This window comes from Vidua chalybeata, chromosome 15 (assembly GCF_026979565.1).
Source record: "Vidua chalybeata isolate OUT-0048 chromosome 15, bVidCha1 merged haplotype, whole genome shotgun sequence".
Classification (NCBI taxonomy): Eukaryota; Metazoa; Chordata; class Aves; order Passeriformes; family Viduidae; genus Vidua; species Vidua chalybeata.
In genome coordinates, this window is record NC_071544.1 from 17,461,070 (window position 1) to 17,481,199 (window position 20,130).

Consider the following 20,130-nt stretch of genomic DNA (forward strand, 5'->3'; position numbering starts at 1 on the left):
GGCCTTTGTGATTACTGGAAACATTTGATTATAAAAGGAAAACATCTTACTCTGTCTGGTTCGAGTCACATCTGTGGAAGGAAAATGAGAAAGAATTAAAAGCCTGACTCTCCTGAGTTTCCCATGAGCTGCTCTGCTGATGATCTGAGCAGGAACATCAACCTCGAGGAGCTCACTCCTGAGCTCCTGGCCATTGCTATCGTTTTACAAATGATGTATTTATCTCCTTTTCAAGGGTTTTCTTTACCAGATCATAATCACTTAAAAAAATATATATTTAAAGTTGCTTTGTCACAGTAAACATTTAAACTTCCTTCTCCTGCATCCCAGCTCAGCAGGTGTCCCATGCTGCCTCTTGCTCTCAGGGGTTCTCCCATTCCCAGCTTTGGCAATGGCACAGTTCTCTCTCAGCACCTCTCTGAACTGCCTGATTTTGGGACACTGACCCCAGGTTTGTATGAGTTGAAGGGGGCTTCTTTTGTTTTATTTCTTTCTCACAGGTCAGGTGCTTTTTCATCTTGCTAATTCTGTGGCAGAAGCACCAGGCTGCATCCTGTGAGTGCATCCCAGCAAAAGTTAACTGAGGAATGTCACTAACCCAGAGTCAGTTTTTATCAGCACACTATCAGCTGGTAAATATTTATTTTTATGGGCACACTTATTTGGAAACCATCCTTTATCTGCATATCATTGATTTTTGAATCTGAGAAAGGTGGACTACAGCCATGCAGAACATTCCAGTTGCCTCTGAGTTTTTCTGGGTTGCTGGGTCTGCAAAACGTTTGTCAGGGACTCAAAGGGAGAGCAAAACAAACCTCACAAGATCCCAGGCCCAGTTTTCTGTCTCCTCCAATCCAAAACCTTCCCTCATCCTGAATGTGTGCAACCTCCAGCTGCCAGCTCTGCAAGGCCTGTTAGGTCCCATCCCATGCTGATGCCCTTTCTGATTCCCAAGCCAATTCCAAGGTCTGAACTCCTGCTCCTCTCCTGGCAGCTGACAGGAAAGCAAAGGAGCAGAAAGGCAGCTCGGGGTATTTTTTACTCACTCCAGTGAGCAATATTTGGTTTGTTGTCCCAAAAAACCTTTTCCTGCCAGCCAAGGAGAGGGATGCTGGAGTGTCACTCACATCCTACTAAACAAACTTTTGTTTGTGCAATGTTTTCTCAGCAGCCACTTACGATTTGGATTGATGACCATTGGATGTTTTGGAGGAGGGATTGTATCGTTCTAGGAGGAGAAAAGAAGAAAAGCACAGCTGAAAACACAGGCACAGCAGAAGAAGTCCCCCCTAAGCTGCCACAAGGATGGCTAAAGCAAGGCCATGTGAGGGGACAGGAGGGAGCAGCACCCAGGTGACACCAGGTACCACCTCCCCTGGGCTGAGGGATGGAGCAGTGCAGAGACAAAGCACCAAATACAGCAAATCATTTAACCAAGAAAATAGAGAAAATCAATTAAATCATTGCTGTGTAAACCAATACACACTTGATTTGTTATTAAGGGTGTGGAAAACGGTTCTGCTCCTAGCAAGATGAAATTCTTGCCTTACACATGCAGGACATGGGACACAGATCCATCTGCTGAGCTCTGACTGCTCCAGCATCCCCACACAGCTTCTGATGGATGAGAACCTCCACACCCCAAACTCCAACTCACACACTAATTCTGACAGCAGGAACACACCCTGATAAAATCTGCTTCTCAGTTTGGGGCTTCTTCCCTTCCCTTTTCTTTCATTCTGGTAAATAACTGGGTGCAGCTCAACAAGAGCAGAGGCTGTTAAAAGCTCTCCAGAAAACCCAAACAGGCACAGGAAACTGGCTCTGTGTTTAATTAACCTTGGCTCTTCTTTTCCACACCTAAAGATCAGCTGCCCCTATAACGTGAGCCTACGGTTTAGCATTATGGAATTAAGCTTGAATTTGCTTCCTTAATTCCCCACTGTATCAGATGTTCAGATTAAGCTGCTTGTGAATATCTAAGAATAAACCATTCTTCTTTTACTATTTAAGCTGTTTAATCACTTCAAGAGGGAGTGGAAGGACTTTTGGAAGGTAACAGCACAAATTTAATTCAATTTTACCTGGTATTTACCTGAGTTTTATGTTCTTTTCAGCAATATTCCAAATAACGACAAAGAAATAAAAGCTACTTTTTTTTCTGAAGTCTAAAAGTGCAAGAAACTCAAGGATAATATCATGTGATTTAAGTTCTTGACCAGTTCTCTCTCTTGACTTTAAAATGTCAAAGTGAAAAAAAAAAAAAAAAAGTGAAACTGCCATGTGCTTTTTCTACTGAAATAAAAGCAAAAGCACTCTTCTGGTTTCTAACATGTCCCTAAGCAGGGGGAGGGGTTTTTTAATGTGTTTTGGTTTAGTACTCAGTTATTTTCAAATCAATCAACCATTGAGGCATTTTGTAAAGAATTGGATCAATTAAAATATATCTTTTCCCTCAAACACACCACCCTTCCACTCAGTGATAACCTCCAAGATCAGAACAAAAAATGCAAAAGAAAATCAAGCAACTGTTTAACAGCTTAAAACTTGAGAAAGCAGAGAAAATCTGAAGTCAGCCTCCATCCTGTGAGCAGTCTGGAAAACCTCATTTCCTAAAAGCTCTGACATCTTGGGAGATGCTGAGAACACCAAAAGACAACAAAAACATTCAACACATTCCAGGAAGTTTCATGTACTCACTCTGTTCTCCAGTGCCAAAACTGGACTGCTGAGACTCCTGGGGGAATAAAACATCACAAGTGGGTTTTCTTCAGTGGGAATTTAAGGTACTAAAAACCAGGCTGTAAGGAAGATATTCTTTCTACCTAATGGATGACACTTAAATCTCTGGAAAAGGTGAAAAAACAACAACAGGCAAAAAAAGGGGGGAGTCTTTCCTTAGGTCTGTCCCAGGTGAGACCTTCACACTCTTCCTCACCCACTTCCTGCTCTTCCCAAAGGCACATCAGGGCTGAAACTCCCAAATCCCTGTGTGACTTCCCTAAATCCCCTCCTCCTCTGTGTTTAGGAAGGAAAGGAACTGTTCAGGATGTTTGTTTATGCTCCCGACACACACACACACAAACTTTGCTGCTGTTTGAAGTTCTTCAGGCACACACAGCAATTGGAACAGGGAAAATCTCTCAACAAAAAATATTCCTCAGCCCCAAAGGAGCCGTAGGGACAAGGTGAGCTTTCAAATGGGATCAGCTCTGCACACTCTGCCCCAAAGGCTCCACGTGGGTCCCTGGCAAACCCAGCCTGGGTGGGCAGCACAGCATTCCAGCCTGCAACAGCCAGGCCTGGTAGAAAAGCCAGTAAAATGCTATTTTAGATTTACAGGATGGGCTGGGCTGGAAGGGACCTTAAATCCCACCCAGTGCCACCCCTGCCATGGCAGGGACACCTCCCACTGTCCCAGGCTGCTCCAAACCCCATCCAGCCTGGCCTTGGGCACTGCCAGGGATCCAGGGGCAGCCCCAGCTGCTCTGGGCACCCTGTGCCAGGGCCTGCCCACCCTGCCAGGGAACAATTCCTTCCCAACATCCTATAAAACCAGCCAGGAAAGAGGAAACTTTGCAGATTTTAGCACTTTTATCATCCTCAGTATTCCCATTTCAGAAACTCCAATTCTGACTCCCAAGACACAGCAGATTATGAACTTTTTTGAAATCCTAAACCATTGTTTTAACAAATACACAGAGGCTACTGAGCCACTGCAAGCTCCCTTCCAGGCTCGAGTGCCTTTTTAAAATAGGACCCTCCTGACCTCATTTCAAAATGAGGACAGCTGATGGCCCCAGAAAAATAAACTGAGTCCAATATTTGCAATTTCCAGTTGTACACACACATTTTACTTACATGCTCTGGCAATGGCAAACCAGAACTACCATTCAACAATGAATTCTATTTTTCCTGGTCCACCTGTGACCTGGTTTTCCCTCACACCAAGCCAGTGCCAGGCAGTGGTAACAGAGGCAATTTACAGAATGAAGTTTTTAAACACACAAAAGCTTTACACAGCAAAGCACCCTTGAGGTGTTTGCAATTTCCTTCAGCTTTGTATTTCAAAAATGGAACAATGCATTGAACAAGAATTCTGTGGATGGAGAACTTCATAGGGAGCTTTCCTTGGGAGGTGTTTCAAATGCTACTAATACTACTAATCTTTACTAACTGAAAGGAAGGGACAATAAAAACAATAATAAAAAAATAAGAAAGAATTCAAGAGCAAAGCAAAGCTGGAGAAAAGCCTTGTGAACAGCTACACTCCCTTCAAAATAAATCCATTTCTTATCATTTCACAGGTAGGAGGAGGCAGGTGGGAATCCCTGGTTACCTTTTGCCACTGGCAGCTCAGCCAAGCCAACAAACCAAGTGAAAAAAAGAAATAAAGACCTCAAACTCTGCATTTCCAAAGCCACAGCACTGGGGGAGCACAGGATGGGGAACTGGCACCCCTTCCAGCAGCACATGGACTGGGAACTCTGCAGAACACACCTGCCTAATTCCTCACTTGAGTCAACTTCCTATTTCAGAGGCAAAGCACTGGCTCTCAGCTAAGTGCACTTTAATGAGGTGTTATGGTTCAATGTGCAACTTTTTCCAACTCCCTTGCCATCTGCTGGATACATATTTCTTTAAGAAACTCAGAGACTGAAAAAAAAAAAGCTCTGCTTTCAACTCCCAGGTTATTGAGAGCAGCAGCTTCTAAAGGTCTGCTTGAGAAAGAAATCACAACCGACTGAGAGGAAGGAAACCCTTTAAAGCAAACTATAATGGACTGAGGTTACACAGGGAAGACACTGGAGCAGGAAACAAAAACTCTGACAAGAACACCTGGGGAGAGGAATTCTGTAGCTGGACAGGAGGCAGCAGGGCTGGGCTCCCATCCCACAGGCCTGGCCATTCCCAGGGGACACCTGAACCCTCAGGTCACATCTCCTTTCTGCTTCCCAGGAGGCAGCTCGTGTGTCCCAGCAGGGCATGGATGGCAGGAGGGCTCCTGCTGGCCCCAGCCCAGCCCCACCTCTGCAGAGGGACAGGCACAGCCACCCCCCCCTGGAAGCCAAGCCTTCCCTCCCAGCCAGCAGCTGGGCTGCTCAATGCATTCTATCAACACTGCCAGCATTTCTGGAGTGTCTGACTGTGAGCCCATGGACAAAATTATAGAGTGTTAGGTCACAGGATAACATTTTTTATCAAGACACAGCAATCTGCATTTTTCCATAGCATCCATAAAACTTTCCCTGACCTATTTTCATGGAGTTTTCTCTTCTGATCCAAAGACTTCCTGAGAACTATTAGATATATTTATAGCAATCAGAGAGGCCTCAGTCAGGAGGTTGGGTTCCTTCGAGTTACTCACTCCCTACACACAGGGAAACTGATCCCATCCCAAGAGTCTGACAAATAAAATCAAGTGGTCCACCAAGGGCAGCTTCATTTTATGTGAGCAGGAAGAACACACCAAGCTGTGCCCACAGGGGCAATGCTGTGAAACACTTCAGCAATAAATGGAGCACAGTATTACAGAGAAGGAGCTTTCCTCCAACAGAACTGCTCGATTAAAGCAAACCACTGTTGTGTTTTGTTTGGTGGATTCTGCTCTGGGCCTAGACTGCACAGGCCCATGGCTCACTAACTCCCTGGAATTCTGCAGAGCTGCTGCTGCCAAGAATGACAAGAGGGGAGAAGGCAGAGGAAATTATAGGCTTTGGATGCAGAGAGAGAATTTGACAGAGTTCCATGGCTAAGATGTGCAGGCACAAAATAAAAAAGCTGGCAAAAAGTCAAAAAGACTCAGAGCAGCCATAAATGGAATTTTTTACAAACTGGGTGAAGAGACACAATCCAGGTTGAGAGGTTCAAAAAGCCTCACAAGCCTCCTTTTTGTTCAGACACTGTGCAGTGTTACGTGGCCTCTGTGTCACAGCCACATGGATTTCTGCACACCTTCCTCTTCCCAAACTCAGTCAAATGCCAGGGAAACTAAAACCAAGCAGCCCCACAGCCAAGGGTGCTCACAATGCAAAGGGAAAATATCTCCCCAGAGGTTCAGGAACGAGCACTCAAAGCAGAGGAATAAGGACCTTTGTTGATGAGGAAAGGTGTGGAATTTCTTTCCTTACAAGAAAAGGTATGAATTATTTCCAGGCTGACAGTTTTATATAGCACACAAATAAACCCTGACTAAAAGTAATATTTGCAAGATTAATATTGATCTAATGCTAGGAAAACAGAAAACAGGATTTATTTCTAGGTATGCCTTTCCAAAGTAAAGCTGAGAACTGAATGGTAAATTCTGGGTCTTTTTTTATATTGAAGAGAAGCAAAATGCAGTGAGCCAGGGACAGGTCACACAGAGGTGGTGACAGCAGGACTGTCCTGGCTCTGGGATATCCAGCCAGGATGAGAACCTGGAACCAGGATGGACCAGTCTGGGGGAGGTTTGTGGATGTGCCTTCCAACAGGGACTGGAACCTTTGGCTGAAGGAAGGTCATGTCAAAGCATTCACACAAAAGGATGGGATTAGAGAAATGACAGTAGAAACCTTAGTGAGAAAGTCTTCTCAAAATTATTCCCTCAGATGTTCTGTTTTGGGGAGCAATTTGGATCAAACAGGAAATTAAGAGCCATTAAGTGGTGTCTAGAACAGCAGCTGGTCAGAGAGAGCACGGGCTGAATTATTACACAGGTAAATTTTAAAGACAAACAGGGCAATTTCTTCACTCTGAAATGCCAAGTTAGGGGTGGAGCACCCCAATTCACCCCAGAGAGATGTTGAGTCTGGAGAAAAATCACATTGTTGAGTTGAATCTTTTACTGGTAATCAGCAGCCCCAGGACCCAGACCATGAATTCCTGGGTGAGTCAGCTCCCCATGCTGGGTTTTACCCACAGCTGCCTCCCCTGGGTTCCAGGATCCTGCAGAGCTGCTCTTCCAGGCAAACAATTCCCAGTGCCCTGTGTGTGCCCTGGAACCCTGGAGCTGCCAGCCCCAGCCTCAGGGGAGGCAGCAGCACAATTCCTTCCTCAGAGGTGTCAGCTCCAGCAGCTCCCCTGGACACGTGCTCTGTGCTCTCAGCAGCAGCAGAGGTGGATTCATCTCTGGAATTAACTGCTTAAACCCTTCAGCAGTTCTTAACAACGCAGGAGGTTGGGAAGAGGATCTTTTGGAACAACTGATTTCTTCAGCATAACATGTGATTCTTAAAAGGTCTTAATTTTTTGTAATTGAAAATGCAAAAAAAATCTCACACAACTATTAATGGACTTCAAACTAAGAGGAAAATTCAGTTTATGCAGAAAAGTCCATTTAAATTTCTCAGCATTTACCATTCAGCCTCTGTTTTGCTACATGGAGGGAAACTCACTTGGTTCTACACAAAATGGTGCAGAGCACTTCCCTGTTAGGGAAAGGGCTCAAAGGCATTTCCAAGCTTCAAAAGTCTGAAAGTTTGAATTTATCCAACAAAAATAAAAAAGGTAAGTTGTATCACAGAGAACTTTGCAGACTGTCTGTGCAAAGCAAGGAAAACCAAGGACATTTTTCATAAGGCCACTGCTGACAGATGAAGTGAAGAAAAAGAGAGCCAAAGCACTGAAACAAACCCAGATTATACAGAACTGAATGCAGGAGTTCCAAAATCCTGATCTTTAACTGGATTTACTTTTTCAACAGCAACCACTGTTGGATTCAGCACTGACCTTTGTTGGAAAGGGGAATTTGGAGGGTTCAGTTTTGCAGGGGGTGTGGATGGCAGTCAGTGGAGGAGGCCAGGAGTGGGTCATCTCCTAAAACACAACAAAAACTGAAGTTATTAACAAAATAAATCAGATTTCAACTTGCAGTCTGGATTCTCTCAGTTTTCAGTTCATTGTTCACCCTTCACTAAGCTTTATATTCAAATCTTAATTTCCCAAACGTGCAACAAAAAATTTTGCATGTAAACCTGAATGTTAAATTGCTGCCCAGGAGGAGAGAGAGTTATGACATAATAACAAGCAGCAAGGCATAAATCAATCAACTGGGTTGGCCTGAAGATAAACTGCAGTGCAAGTCAGAGTCTGATCCTTTCAGAGTGTGTGGGAAGGAGAATCCTAGGAAAGGGAAGCCTGTAGAGCTTGAGGAAAAGGGGGAAATCAAATGCCTGCAGCTGGAAAGTGCCTCCTGCTCTCCCAGAGCATCCCCAAGGCCCCTGGAGGACTGAAGGTCACAGGAATAATAAGCCATGGAAATGCTCCAGAGGGACCTGATGACCCTTTTGTGAGAGCAGACATAGGCCAGGGCATCACAGGAGGGGCAAAAGGACTTGGGAAAATAACCCAGGTAGGAGAGAGGGAAGTGCTGCCATGGGGCAGCAAAGCATTCACTGTAATCTAAAATATCAGGATTAAAAACCGTAGTTTGGTGGAAGAAATGTAGTTCTGTTTATCAGGGAGGAGGAATGCAGTGAGGATCTCCAGGAGATGATGTGCACACACAGCACCCAGTGGCCAGCTCTGCTCCCAGTTTGGCCCAGTCCCCCTGTGCTGGAGAGCCCCTGTAACCACCTGCACTTGGACAGGCTCTAACACTGCAGGGTCCTTCCCCCTCCCTGGGAATGGCTGCATTTTCAACAACGTTGGGAACAAGAACACCAAGAACTTACTTTGAGGATTTCATCCACGCAGCTCACCTCACCAGAGGCTGATGCCTACAAACCAAAACTCAAAATTAACATCTCCCAAATTTTCCAGGGACTAGAAACAGTTAAAAACAAACTTCAATCCTTATTGTGACTCATATGGACTCTACACAGACACAAACAGCCCTTGCTAACTCTTTTCATCAATTTTAACATCAGATAGTTCCATGTTTTTATGGCATGAGTCACAGTTATGAAAAGCAAATACATGACATCCATAAAACTGTGATAATAATCTCACTTTTCACTTGACAGTTAAAGTGATCACAGGCAGGCAGTGATATTAAAAACTTGTAGAGAGGGGAAAGAGAATCACAGCCTTCAGTCATTTCCTGGAAGCAGCCCCAGGATAACATCTGAATTCAAGTGCAGGACCGTGAATGCACAGGAATGACAAACTGCATTCCCAAGTAAAACACTCATCACAGAGTGATCCCAGAAACACCAATAATTACCAAACTATGAATCCTCTGCATCCCTGGCTGCCACAAGCAGAAAGAAACAAAGCTACTTAAGGATTCACTGCATCAGCATTGATGTGGCAAGTCTTCACAAATAAAGTAACTCCTGATTTCCTTACCTGTGTGCTGGATCTTAATTTGCTATCTGTTGCAATCCCAGGAACAAGGGCTTTTCTCTGGCTACCATGATTCCAGCAGTTAGACAGGAGATGAAATGAGACTTTATTACTAGGAAAGGCACTCTCCTTGTAAGTGAGCTGGAGTCAGAGTCTGTGTCCTAATGATTCGGGAATTGCCAAACTCCTCCAAGTTGTTAACCTAACAGTATTTTATATCCAGCACAACTGATAAAAAGTTCTGCACCCTGTTCAATTTGGTGTGAAGCTATAATAATCACATCTGGTAATTGCTACTCACTTCAAAAGAAAATCTGATACAGGCAGATTGTATCAACAACTCTAAGTCAATTCAGCTCCCAGGAACAACAATGTATTTACCCAGCTTGTCAAAATATTTGTGGGTATCCTACAATTTCTCTAACTCCTGACTACAAAAATACTCCCTGAAAATTGGCCTCTTGGGGTTAAGTAAGCCTTTCTGAATGTCTCAGCCTTTATTTAATAAAAACCCCAGTATCCACACTGAAGAGCAGAAGACAAAAACAATTACTTTTGCATGCTCCCCACTGAAAATACAGCTTAGGTGAAGGTGCTTTGAGTAACAAAAACACAGTGTTTACTAAAAACTCCATTTGGGTTAGGCAAATTGGGATTCTGGAGACGCTGGAAAATCCCAGCCCAGGTGGATTTACATTTAAGAAGGCAGGAGACAGCCAGCAACTTACATCCAGTGGCTGAGAAGGAATTTTCAGCTTGGTCAGGTGCGCTTTGCTGCTGGGCTTCAGCTCGTTGACGCCGCTGCCGTGGGTCTGGCTGCTGTAGTGTTCCGAGGATAGCTTTGGTTCCATGGACTCCTGCCCATCCATGGGCCTGACGTAGGCAGTGGGTTTCTGTAACATTGAACTGGACTTGGACATCAGCGAGGGCGGGAAGGACTGGGTCGAGTGCTGCCCGCTGGCGAAGGAGGGCACGCGGGAGGGAGAGTCCCAGCTGGGCTCGGGGTCCCGGGGCGACTTGGAGCGCTGATGGTCCTTGCCGTGGTGGTCGCTGCCGTGGGCTCTGGAGTGGCCGGAGGCCAGCGAGGACACGGCCGGCGGCTTCCCGGGGCTGCCGGAGCGGCCCTTGGAGTGCTCCGAGCCGTGCTGGCCCTTCTTGCGGCCGCCGCCGCCGCCGTAGGAGTCGCGCTCGTGCCGGGCCCCGGCGCCGGCCGCGCCGCCCCCGGAGCGCTGCCCGTGGGCCCCCAGCCCCGCCGAGCGCTTCTGGGACTGGGCCGAGGTGCTGGGGGCCGGCCCCACCGGGGTCCATTTGCTGCTCTGGTGAGAGCCCGCGCCGTGCCGCTGCTCGCCGAAGAAGCCGGGCGTGGGTTTGTCATCGGGCGCCGCGGGAACCGAGGGCTTGGGGATGGCGACGATCTTCTGGAGCGGGCGGTCCCCGATGAGATCCGTCATCTCGTCATAGTTACCGAGCATGCTCTGGATGCGGCTCGACAGCTTGTCTTCTTTGCTGGTCTGGGACAACAAGCCACCAAAACCGGGATTTAGAACCAACTTCACACTGGTAACTACAGCACTCAACCTCAATTTCAGCTAGAATACGCCTCTCTCCTTGCCAGTGTTTCCAATTCTGAATTTTAGGTCTCAAAACAGCAATTTGACTCCCTGAAACATACTACAAGTTTGTAACAATACACATTTAACTCCCTAAAAGGTACAAGAAATTCAGCAGCAGGGACAGCTGAACCAGCAATAATCAAATAATGCACTGCTGAGCAGGATGCCAGTTCCAAAGCTGCAGATGCCTCCTGTCACCTTACAGACTGTAATTTCTCTAATACAGAATGCATCAGTCCTAAAAGGTTTTAATTAGCAGTAAAATAAAATAACTTAACCTCACCCCCGTAAGTCATTTTTAATTGGTATTTATATTGGCACAATGTTTGTTGCACACAGTTGAAAGGGTTCTTTGTTCTATAACCATTTTGTTTTCCAAAGCTGGGATCCTGGATCATTCCCTCATGCATCCCAACCAGCTCCAGTTAACTTCACACATGTGGAATTTGGTTATCGAGCACAGGAACAAAACAACCACCAGGTATTTCTCAATTTTCCTCCTGCAGGGAGAGAGTTTTCAGTCGTGTTTTACTTCTTGCAAACCAGCTGAAATTGCAGCAAGGGAAGGGTTCGCTTTCAAAGTGAGTTTTGAACTACGTAATTAACCTATTAAATAATATTTTATTAGTTATTCCAGAATTAGGCTATTTTTTCCAGTACTGTTCAGCAAAGCAACCTGGAAGGAAAGCCAGCACAGGCTGAAAGCTGTGCAGGACCACAAACAAAATCAACTCCTTTAAAACAAACTAAAACATCAGATACAAACTACTGGAGCATTAGTTAGAGCTGATAATTCATATCAAGCATAGTCATATCAAATGTTCCAGCATTTTGAATTAACCTCCTACTTAAACATTCTCTTCCTGAACTTATCCAGGTCTGGACTGTGTTGATGAAAGGTTAGAAAGTTTAGCAAGAGGCTAAAGCACCCCAAAAATGGCAATTTGGCATCACACAATGGACAGCTTAATTGTTTTCAGTCACTGTACAGAAGGTGAAGGAAGGAAAAAAATTTGATGGTTTTATTTTCCTTTTTCTCGCTCCCTATAAAGGCTCCTCCCCTTCCCAAGCATTATAAATCTGCCAGTGGAGCTGTGATTGTCCAGCTTTATTTTCAAGCCCTGCTTAAACACCCGGTTGCCCTAAGAGCTTTCGATCTAACAAGAACGCAGATAAAATTAGAACATGAACTTGCATGTGATTTCTGTTCTAAAACCTGCATTTTCCTGAGGTGCAGGAACTCACCACTTTGTACGGTTCAGCAAAGAGAGGAGAGTTGGGTGGGAAGGCTTCGTCACCCTGCTGAATTTCTTGATTTCGCCTTTCCCTTTCTTTCATACGCAGCACATTCCGGTCTTCACGGTTCATGTTGCTACGAGCAAAAAAACCAGTCCTGATCACACAGGGAAGCAGGAGGGATGTGAGGGCCCAGGGGAGGGATGAGAGTGCCCAAAGGAGGGATCTAAGTGCCCCCAAGCAGCCTCTGGCCCTGTTTGGCCATGGAATGATCACCGTTAAGAACCCACTGAGGGCCACAATTCCTCAGAACTGTCCAATTTCAGCCCCCTCAAAAAGGGCTGTAACCCCCAACCCACAGCTGGCTTCTAACAGGGAAACTTTATGTAGCAATAAAAAAAAATAAAATTGAAAAAAACCCCACCAGGTCCTCAGGCAAGCAGCTATTTCAAACCACTTCACCCGCTCGAATCATCTCGGTTCCAGCCCACGCCGAACATCTCCCATTCATTTCTAAAATACTTTTTCTCCCCCACATCCCCCAGATGTTCTGCCATCCCCCCACCCATTCAGTGCTTGACTTCTCCTGTAGATTAGGGTTATTTTTGGTGCTGACATACCTTTTTTTGGCACCCATTCTGCAACAGATTCTAACCTCAAGCTTTGATGTGGTTTTCAGGTCTCTCTCCCTCCCTGATTCCCAAGAGGCATTTGAACTCAAAGCAGTAATTTCAGGGAAGTTCTGGCAATAATGCACCTTTTGCCTTGAACCATATCCTCCTACTGCAAAAATGCAGATTAAGAACCTGCCAATCCCCCTTCTTAACAAACTTTCCTCTGCAGTTTGGTCTTGCTGCTTGTGTTTACAGAAATGCATCAAACTCTTGCAAAACACACACAAAAGTTGGAAAAAATTCCCTCTGAGCTTGACACAGCATTGGACATAAAGGAGTAAACAAAATGAGATGATAAATAAGGTGCCATTAACTCCTTGAACGCCAAACCCCAGAATGGTTTGGGTTGGGAGGGGCCTTAAATCCCACCCAGTGCCACCTCCCACTGTCCCAGGCTGCTCCAGCCCTGTCCAGCCTGGCCCTGGGCACTGCCAGGGATCCAGGGGCAGCCACAATATGTGCTAAACTCTGCACCAAGGGATTTAGAAATGTTCTTTACTGATCTGCACAAAGTACAGTTGGTGCATCCAGGAAAGAAAGCGATGCTTCACCACATAATTTGCAGTCTAAAATGAAAATGTTGGCTGCTTAGAAAATCATTATTTCATGTCTTTAGACTGCTGTCTGATTATTAAAAATAATAAATGACTTGCTAGAGCATGACTCTGAAAGCTGTGCAAAACCACCTATTGCATTCTCAACAGGAAAACTTCAACCCATCAGTCAGTTTTTAAAACATTACTCTTTGCACCTCAGTAACATTTTTGCCTCTTACCTTTCTTCCCCATTTGGCTTTACTCTGCCTACTGCCCCGAAAGCAGAGAAATCCCAGAGGCTGCCCAAAGCAGACCAAACCCAGCGTGGAAGTTGAGATCTTTGATGCTTTCTAAGGCACCAGGTTTGTTGTTATCTCCCTGCCTTGCAAACAAGGTACAAGCACTGGCATAACCCAACTCTGTGCTGATACCAAACCCATGAATACAACTTATATTTTACGTGAAAAATCACTTTTTTTTCTCCAGTTCTCCTGTAATCTGCTGAACTCTGTAACCACAGGTGGCCACCAGGGCTGAGAGAGGGACCTGTGCACTGGAATGTGGCCAGCAAACTCCTGGGATCATTCTGGCATCGATGACAAACGTGTTTTAGAAGTTTGAGGCTTGAAAAGCTCATTCTTGAGACTGCAGCCCAATTTGTTACATATGTAGGATTTCAACACAGATAAATATCAGCTTTAATTATAGACACTGATCAGTTAAAGCCAAGTGGAACAGTCTGAGTCCATGGCATTTAGCATTAAAGGCAAATTTTGAGGCAGGGAATAGGAATGCTCTGGCTCTGGGTGGTTCATTCCCCAATACACTAAGATCACGAATTACATACAGCTATATATCCAGAATATTATAATATTAATAAAGAATGCTACATCTCTGTTTTCCAAACAGAGGGTTAAATATTTACAAAGACCTTCACTATTTTTTACAAAGATAAGCATCATCTTTTAAAATTGCATCAACATTTCCTATGAAGGAAACGTCTTCCTTCTCAGAGCTGAAGAAAAACCAACATTTGTACCAACACTGCCACACAAAAGGAACATTACAACAAAGATTCACTTGAGATCTGAGTGGGGCAAACCCAGAGCTGATCTGGCTGTACCTGCCCAGGTCAATGTAAAATTAGTCATCAGAAAGACACCACTTAATGACACTTTTAACCACTCCTCCCCAGCCTTTTGTAATACAGTAAATGATAAACACCCTCATGGGGAGTCACCTTGACTGTATGGGGATTTCGTTTAGCTTTAACTCTTTTACATTTTTTATTAGAGCAAATAGTTTGACTGTGATACAAGTTAGACTTGTTGGTATCTAATCATCCAATCTCCACACAGAGCTATTTTAAGTGCCTATAATGTGTACAAGGCCATTAAAATCACACCAGCATGAAATGTGTAAATAGAGAAAGTTCGTGGGGCTTCCTCAGCTCTGTACTTCAGACAGCTTCCCACTCACACCCACATCTTCCACAGCCACAAGCCTACAGAAGGGAAATGTTCCCATGCTCAGGAGAAGAAAGGAGAGGTATTTGAAAGGCAGATGACCAAGGCCTGCCTGCTGATCAGCATCACTGGCAATTAACTCCAGCAGGCAGGAAACTGCAGGAGTTCTGTTCTCAGACCACCTGAAGTTGTAACAAACCTTTAGTATCCACTAAAAGGCACTGCTCCCACCACTCCTACCCCATCCTCTGGGAACAACAACAGCACCTCTGCTCCTCCCTGCACAGCCCTGGAAGTGGAAGATGAAGAACTTGTTGTCTTGTACCTGATGCTGCCAAGATAATCCTGCTAAAATTCCCCTTTTCCCAGGTGGCCTGAGGTAAAATGTGAAGGAAGAGCAGAGCCAGGCTGAGAGAGCCAGAACAATGTCCCTGCAGCAAGGGCCAAAGTCATCTTAGTTTCCACATCTGGGAAAAGAGAAGTTCAAAAATTAAAAAAAAAAAAACCCAGAGAACAGGCCTAAAGCACAGCAGAGTATTTCCATTTTTAGGAAGTTGAACTCTACTTGGTTTGAGTCACTCCTGCAGTGTGTCCCACTGTACTTTGAACAGTCCCTGTGTCTGGGACTTCCCTGCACCACCAACCTTTCACATCTCAGGCCTCTGCTCCAGCTCAAGAGGAAGAGCTGAAAGCAAGCAGGAAATCCAGCAGGGAATCCACAGAAACTCCTGGCCCAGCCTTGCCCTGTGTGTATTCCTGAAGCACCATTCCAGGCTGCTCCAGGCACATCAACACCAGCATCACCGCATCCCCCAGACCAGACACAGCTTTCCTTTCTCCTTCCAACCTCTCCCTAAATCCCATCTGGTATGTCTGTTCATCCCTAATGCAACATGGGCATGCCTTTGGTTTGAGAGATCATCACCTGGGGTGTGTAACCTGGGGTGTGAACTGGCAGTGCTGGTGCTGCCTTCTCCTGCTCCCCACCTCCCACTGCCTCAGCTCCGGGCAGGGGGCACATCCCAGCTCTGGGGCTTTTGGAGCACAACTCCAGACTAAAGATAAACCCCAACCAGCACACCCACGCTGCCTGAGTTTTCCTGGCAAAGCTGTTAAAAGAAAGAGGACCTGGGCCAAACCCTTCTCACCCCCCTGAACCACATCAGGCACCCCAGTCCTCGCTCCAGCTCAGCACCAGCAGCTTCTCTTCATCTTCCCAGACACCGTGAGGCAAAACCATCAAAGGCAGAGGCAGGGAACCCTCCACAGGCAGCTCATCCAAAGGGACCCGACCCCAGCACACCTCACCCAGCCACCAGTGCACCTTCAAAGCCTGCTTACAACACCTGCACTTCCTTCAAGACACCCTCATGTAACTCCAGGCCTTCTTCAATCTCAATTGGGATTCGTGAGCAAGAGGAATCAAACAGTTAATTGGTTAATTGGCTGCCCTGAAAGCCCAATTTTGTTTGACAACTTTTGGCGAAGGATAGGAAGGATAAACAGGCTGAGAGGGAACGTGCAGGATCCCAGCGCCGTGTGGGGCACGCCCAGCTGCGGGGCACACCCAGCTCCCATTATTTCATCCTTTTTTCTCAAAAGGAAGGGGAAAAAGAGCTGCAGAGGCTGCCTGTAACAAGGAATGATGTTTTCAGAAGGCATTTAAGAATACCTGAAGCTGCCTTAATGCTGCATCCAAAAACGCCTGTTGATTATTTTAAATATTCTTTTTACCACGGGCAAGGGGCATCTCAGGAGCTGGCACAGGACACTTCTCCCAGCTTGTGCATCAAGTAGGGCATCACCACAAATCCTGCCCTGAAATCATGTGCATGAGCCTAAAATGCTGCTCTGTCAGCTTTTAATAAAACACACTCCCAGAGGAGCTGTTTAAAAAGGGAGATATTGAAAAATAATTGCCCTGCAACAACAAAATCAACACAAAAACAACAACACACAAAGAGGAACATGACTTGGTGTCACCAAGAGCAACTTATAGAAGTGTACATAAAATCTTAATTCCCACGTTCTATGTGATGGTGAAGAAGAAAAACACAAAAAATATAACATTTCCTACTAAAACAATACAGGTTTGCCCAAAAAAGCACAAACAGGATGATTCCCCAGGAGAGGTTTAGAGGATAACTGTGACGGTGCAAATATAGAAGCAGCAGAGTCACTTTCAGAGTTTTATAACTGAAATAAGGAACACAACTGAAAACAAGAGTCTACACATAATTCAAGTAGTTTTTGTATGTGTCCAGACAGAGCAAAAAAAAAAAAACAACTTCTCAAAAGCATGAAGTTTTCTGTTTCTGTCCCTCCCCTTCTGACACAAAGGCTCCATGCCAAGGGAGGGGGGTTTGCTTTGGGATGGCTCCTGGTGCACTTGGGACCTGCTCTGCCAAAGGAAAGGCTGTGATACCACCAGGATCCCAAAATTCTATCCCAGGAACTCGGAATCACAGGGGGAGGCTGCACAGGTGAACACAGGAAACCCTGAGCCCTCATCTTGCTCAGCTGTTTTGATGAGAATGAACTTTTGCACAGCTCCATCTCCCTCTTTCCAAGGTTTCATTAGAGCTCTTGGGAATACAATTCAAATACAATTGCACTGGTAACATGATACAAATATAAATCAGATTCACCACTAACTGAAACATAAACGTTTCTCATTCCTGCAACACAAACACAAATTCTTTGTCCCACCCTTCACATCAGGAGTTCCTACTGCACATTCAACGGGGAGAACATAAAGAGCCCCAAGAGCTGTCTGGGAACACCTTTGTACATACTGAGGGTGGGAGAGCTTTAAATGAAAATAATAAAAAAGTGAGTTGGCCTAGGTCTGGTTAATGTTTGACAAGAACTCCCAGGGAGGGCAGAGCCAGCAGTTTGCTGCAGGCACTTCTCCTTCCCACTCAGCTCTGGAGCACCCAGAAATCCCCACCGAGCACGATGTGCCTGGACTTGTGCTGCTCCCCAGACAAAGCAGCACAAATCCTTCACCACCGTTAGCTGAGAGAATTCCACAGCACCTTCTGGGGGAGCACTGCCTTAATTCCAGCGTCTCAGACAAGTGATGGTGCAAGTAATTACATCCTGCTTTGGAGTTTTAGCTTCATCCCTCAAATATCAGGTTACCTGAGGATCAGTCAGCATCTTCCACCTGAGAAGCCAACACACAGCCATGGTGGATAAAAGAATTACAGTGATCATTTGTAACTCAACACTAACCACTGGAAAAGGACTTGGGGATCCTTTAGGAAGAGGCTCTGTAAGTGTAATATTTCATTTAACAAGTCCAGATGAGAACTGGGTGCATCATTCATCACACATGAGATTCAGCACACAGAAGCAAGGGAGAAATGGAGTTTGGGTTGGAAGAGACTTTAAAAATCATCCAGTTCCACATCCCCCGCCAAAGTAAGGTAAAAGTGAACCCCAGCAACTGGATTTTAGAAGCCAAGTCAAGGAGGACATTTCTAAATTCAGCACTTGCCGTGCAGCTCATTTAAAACCATTTTTAAGTCCATTTTAAAATCATACTATTAAAACAGCTTAAAATTGTTTATATCAGAGAATTTGCAAGACTGGTTTGATGCAATTCGCTCAAGGGACCTTAAAAATGCACAACCACACATGTTAAATGCCTCATTTTTGTGCAGAAGTACTACCCAGGAGGGAAAACGTCTGGTCCCCCCTTCCTGACGAACACAGAAATTAATTCCCAACTCTTTTCCTTCACAGGGAGCAGAGCTGCTCAAAGGACATCAGTCCCTCCTTTCTGTCCTGTCTCTTCAGGAATGGGAGAGGAACAGGAAAGCCCAGCAAGTGACAGCACAGAGCCCTGCTCCCTTCCTGCTCCCTCCTCGGCCAGGGAGCAGAGGGAGGGTCACTCCTCCAGCCACCGTCCCTCTCTCCCCAGGCTCCATCCCGGGGGACACCCCAGATCCCACAGTGCCAGCCCTGACTCAGAGGAGAGGAACCTCAGGGATTGACACCATGAGACCACAAAGCCACTAAAATTGTCCTTTTCTGCACCTAGCCCAAGGCCAGGTCAGGCCTCCAGGTCAGAAAAGGCACAGGAGCCTCAATGAGCTCCTGCCACAAGAACCAGCAGAGCCAGGAGAGGGAAGTGAAGCTGCTGCTGCTCAGCAAAGCTGAATTTCAGCTTTGCCTTCCCAAGCCTCGGCACTTCTATTTGCTTCATCCTGCAATATCTCCTCTGAGGAACAGGGGGCTTTCTTAACCAAGCAGTGAAATTCCTTACCCTGAGAAGCCACAGCTGAGGAGATGACCCCAGCAGCAGCCCAGCAGTGCAGACTGACAGACATCCACCTTTTCTTTCTTTTCTTTCTCAGTTAAATCTCTTCCCAGCCAACTTCAGCCCAATTCCATCTCCCACTCAGCCAAGGCCATCCTCCCCATGTTTTCCACTCTCCATCACTGGGAGAGTCTTTAATTCCCCCAGTGCAAAGATGGACCATCACAAATTCAGCATTTTTACATGCAATCCTTTCATGTCCACACAGGCTAACCAAAGCATATTCCAACACAGTTTCCCAACAAATTTCTGCCCTTTAATTGGGCAGAAACTTAATAACCCAATTCCTGTGCCTACATGTTCATCTTCTTAAACTTTGAAGCCAAGACAATTGGCATTTAGATTTTATTAAGCAATAGTTATTCAGACATCTAACATTAATCTGGCTATTATCATTCTGACTTCCTCCCAATAATTTACTTTCACAGAAGACATCATTACATTTGAGTGCTATGAACTCTGTGGCAGTAGGATTAAGAAAGTATTCACTTGACAGAAACTCTCAGATAAATCTGTTCTCTGTAAGATTTGAAACAGCAGACAAGGTTTTAATGAGGTGCCATCTAAACCAGCAGTGAAAAGGCAAAAGGGAAAATCACATTCAAGGTTCACATCCTTCTCCCATCTCAACTACAGAAAAAGAAAGGAGAGAAAAGTTTATCAGACACTTTACCCTGGTTCAACTGTCACTTCCTCCAGCCTCAGTGTAAGATCACGTCTGCACTGTCTCACAAGACATTTATCTCAGACATCCCATCGTGACCGAGGCTCACCCACTGTGCTGCATCCCCCACTCAACTGAACACCAGGGCTTGAGATAATAATTGTGCAACGTGCTTCTGAGGGACGGAGGAAGAGCAGGAGGATGCTGGGGAGCAGGTCAGCACAGCAACCAGAATTAAAAACTTCATTGTTCAATGATTTCACTCTCCCCAGAACCACGGGAAACCACTCGGGGTGAGCCACAGAACAACTGAGAGGCCCAAAGGGAAATCTGTGTCCAGGCTGTTC

The 20,130-nt window shown here is 45.6% G+C and overlaps 1 protein-coding gene across 6 annotated transcripts in view; it reads right to left on the reverse strand.

The window, feature by feature from the left end:
- Positions 1–20,130, reverse strand: part of AFF4 (ALF transcription elongation factor 4) — a 51,291-nt gene that overhangs the window by 22,469 nt on the left and 8,692 nt on the right. For 5 of the 6 annotated variants that reach the window (XR_008433565.1, XR_008433566.1, XR_008433567.1 and 2 more), the window contains 7 exons: positions 12,126–12,252; positions 9,996–10,778; positions 8,655–8,699; positions 7,711–7,797; positions 2,701–2,737; positions 1,180–1,228; positions 51–71 (listed from right to left, as the gene is read on the reverse strand). Coding sequence is in view for 2 of the 6 variants with exons in the window: in XM_053956275.1 (XP_053812250.1) it covers positions 51–71; positions 1,180–1,228; positions 2,701–2,737; positions 7,711–7,797; positions 8,655–8,699; positions 9,996–10,778; positions 12,126–12,248 (1,145 nt within the window). In the remaining 4 variants the exon portion in view is untranslated. The remainder of the gene's footprint in view (positions 1–50; positions 72–1,179; positions 1,229–2,700; positions 2,738–7,710; positions 7,798–8,654; positions 8,700–9,995; positions 10,779–12,125; positions 12,253–20,130) is intronic. The other variant, XR_008433568.1, reaches the window with a different exon arrangement.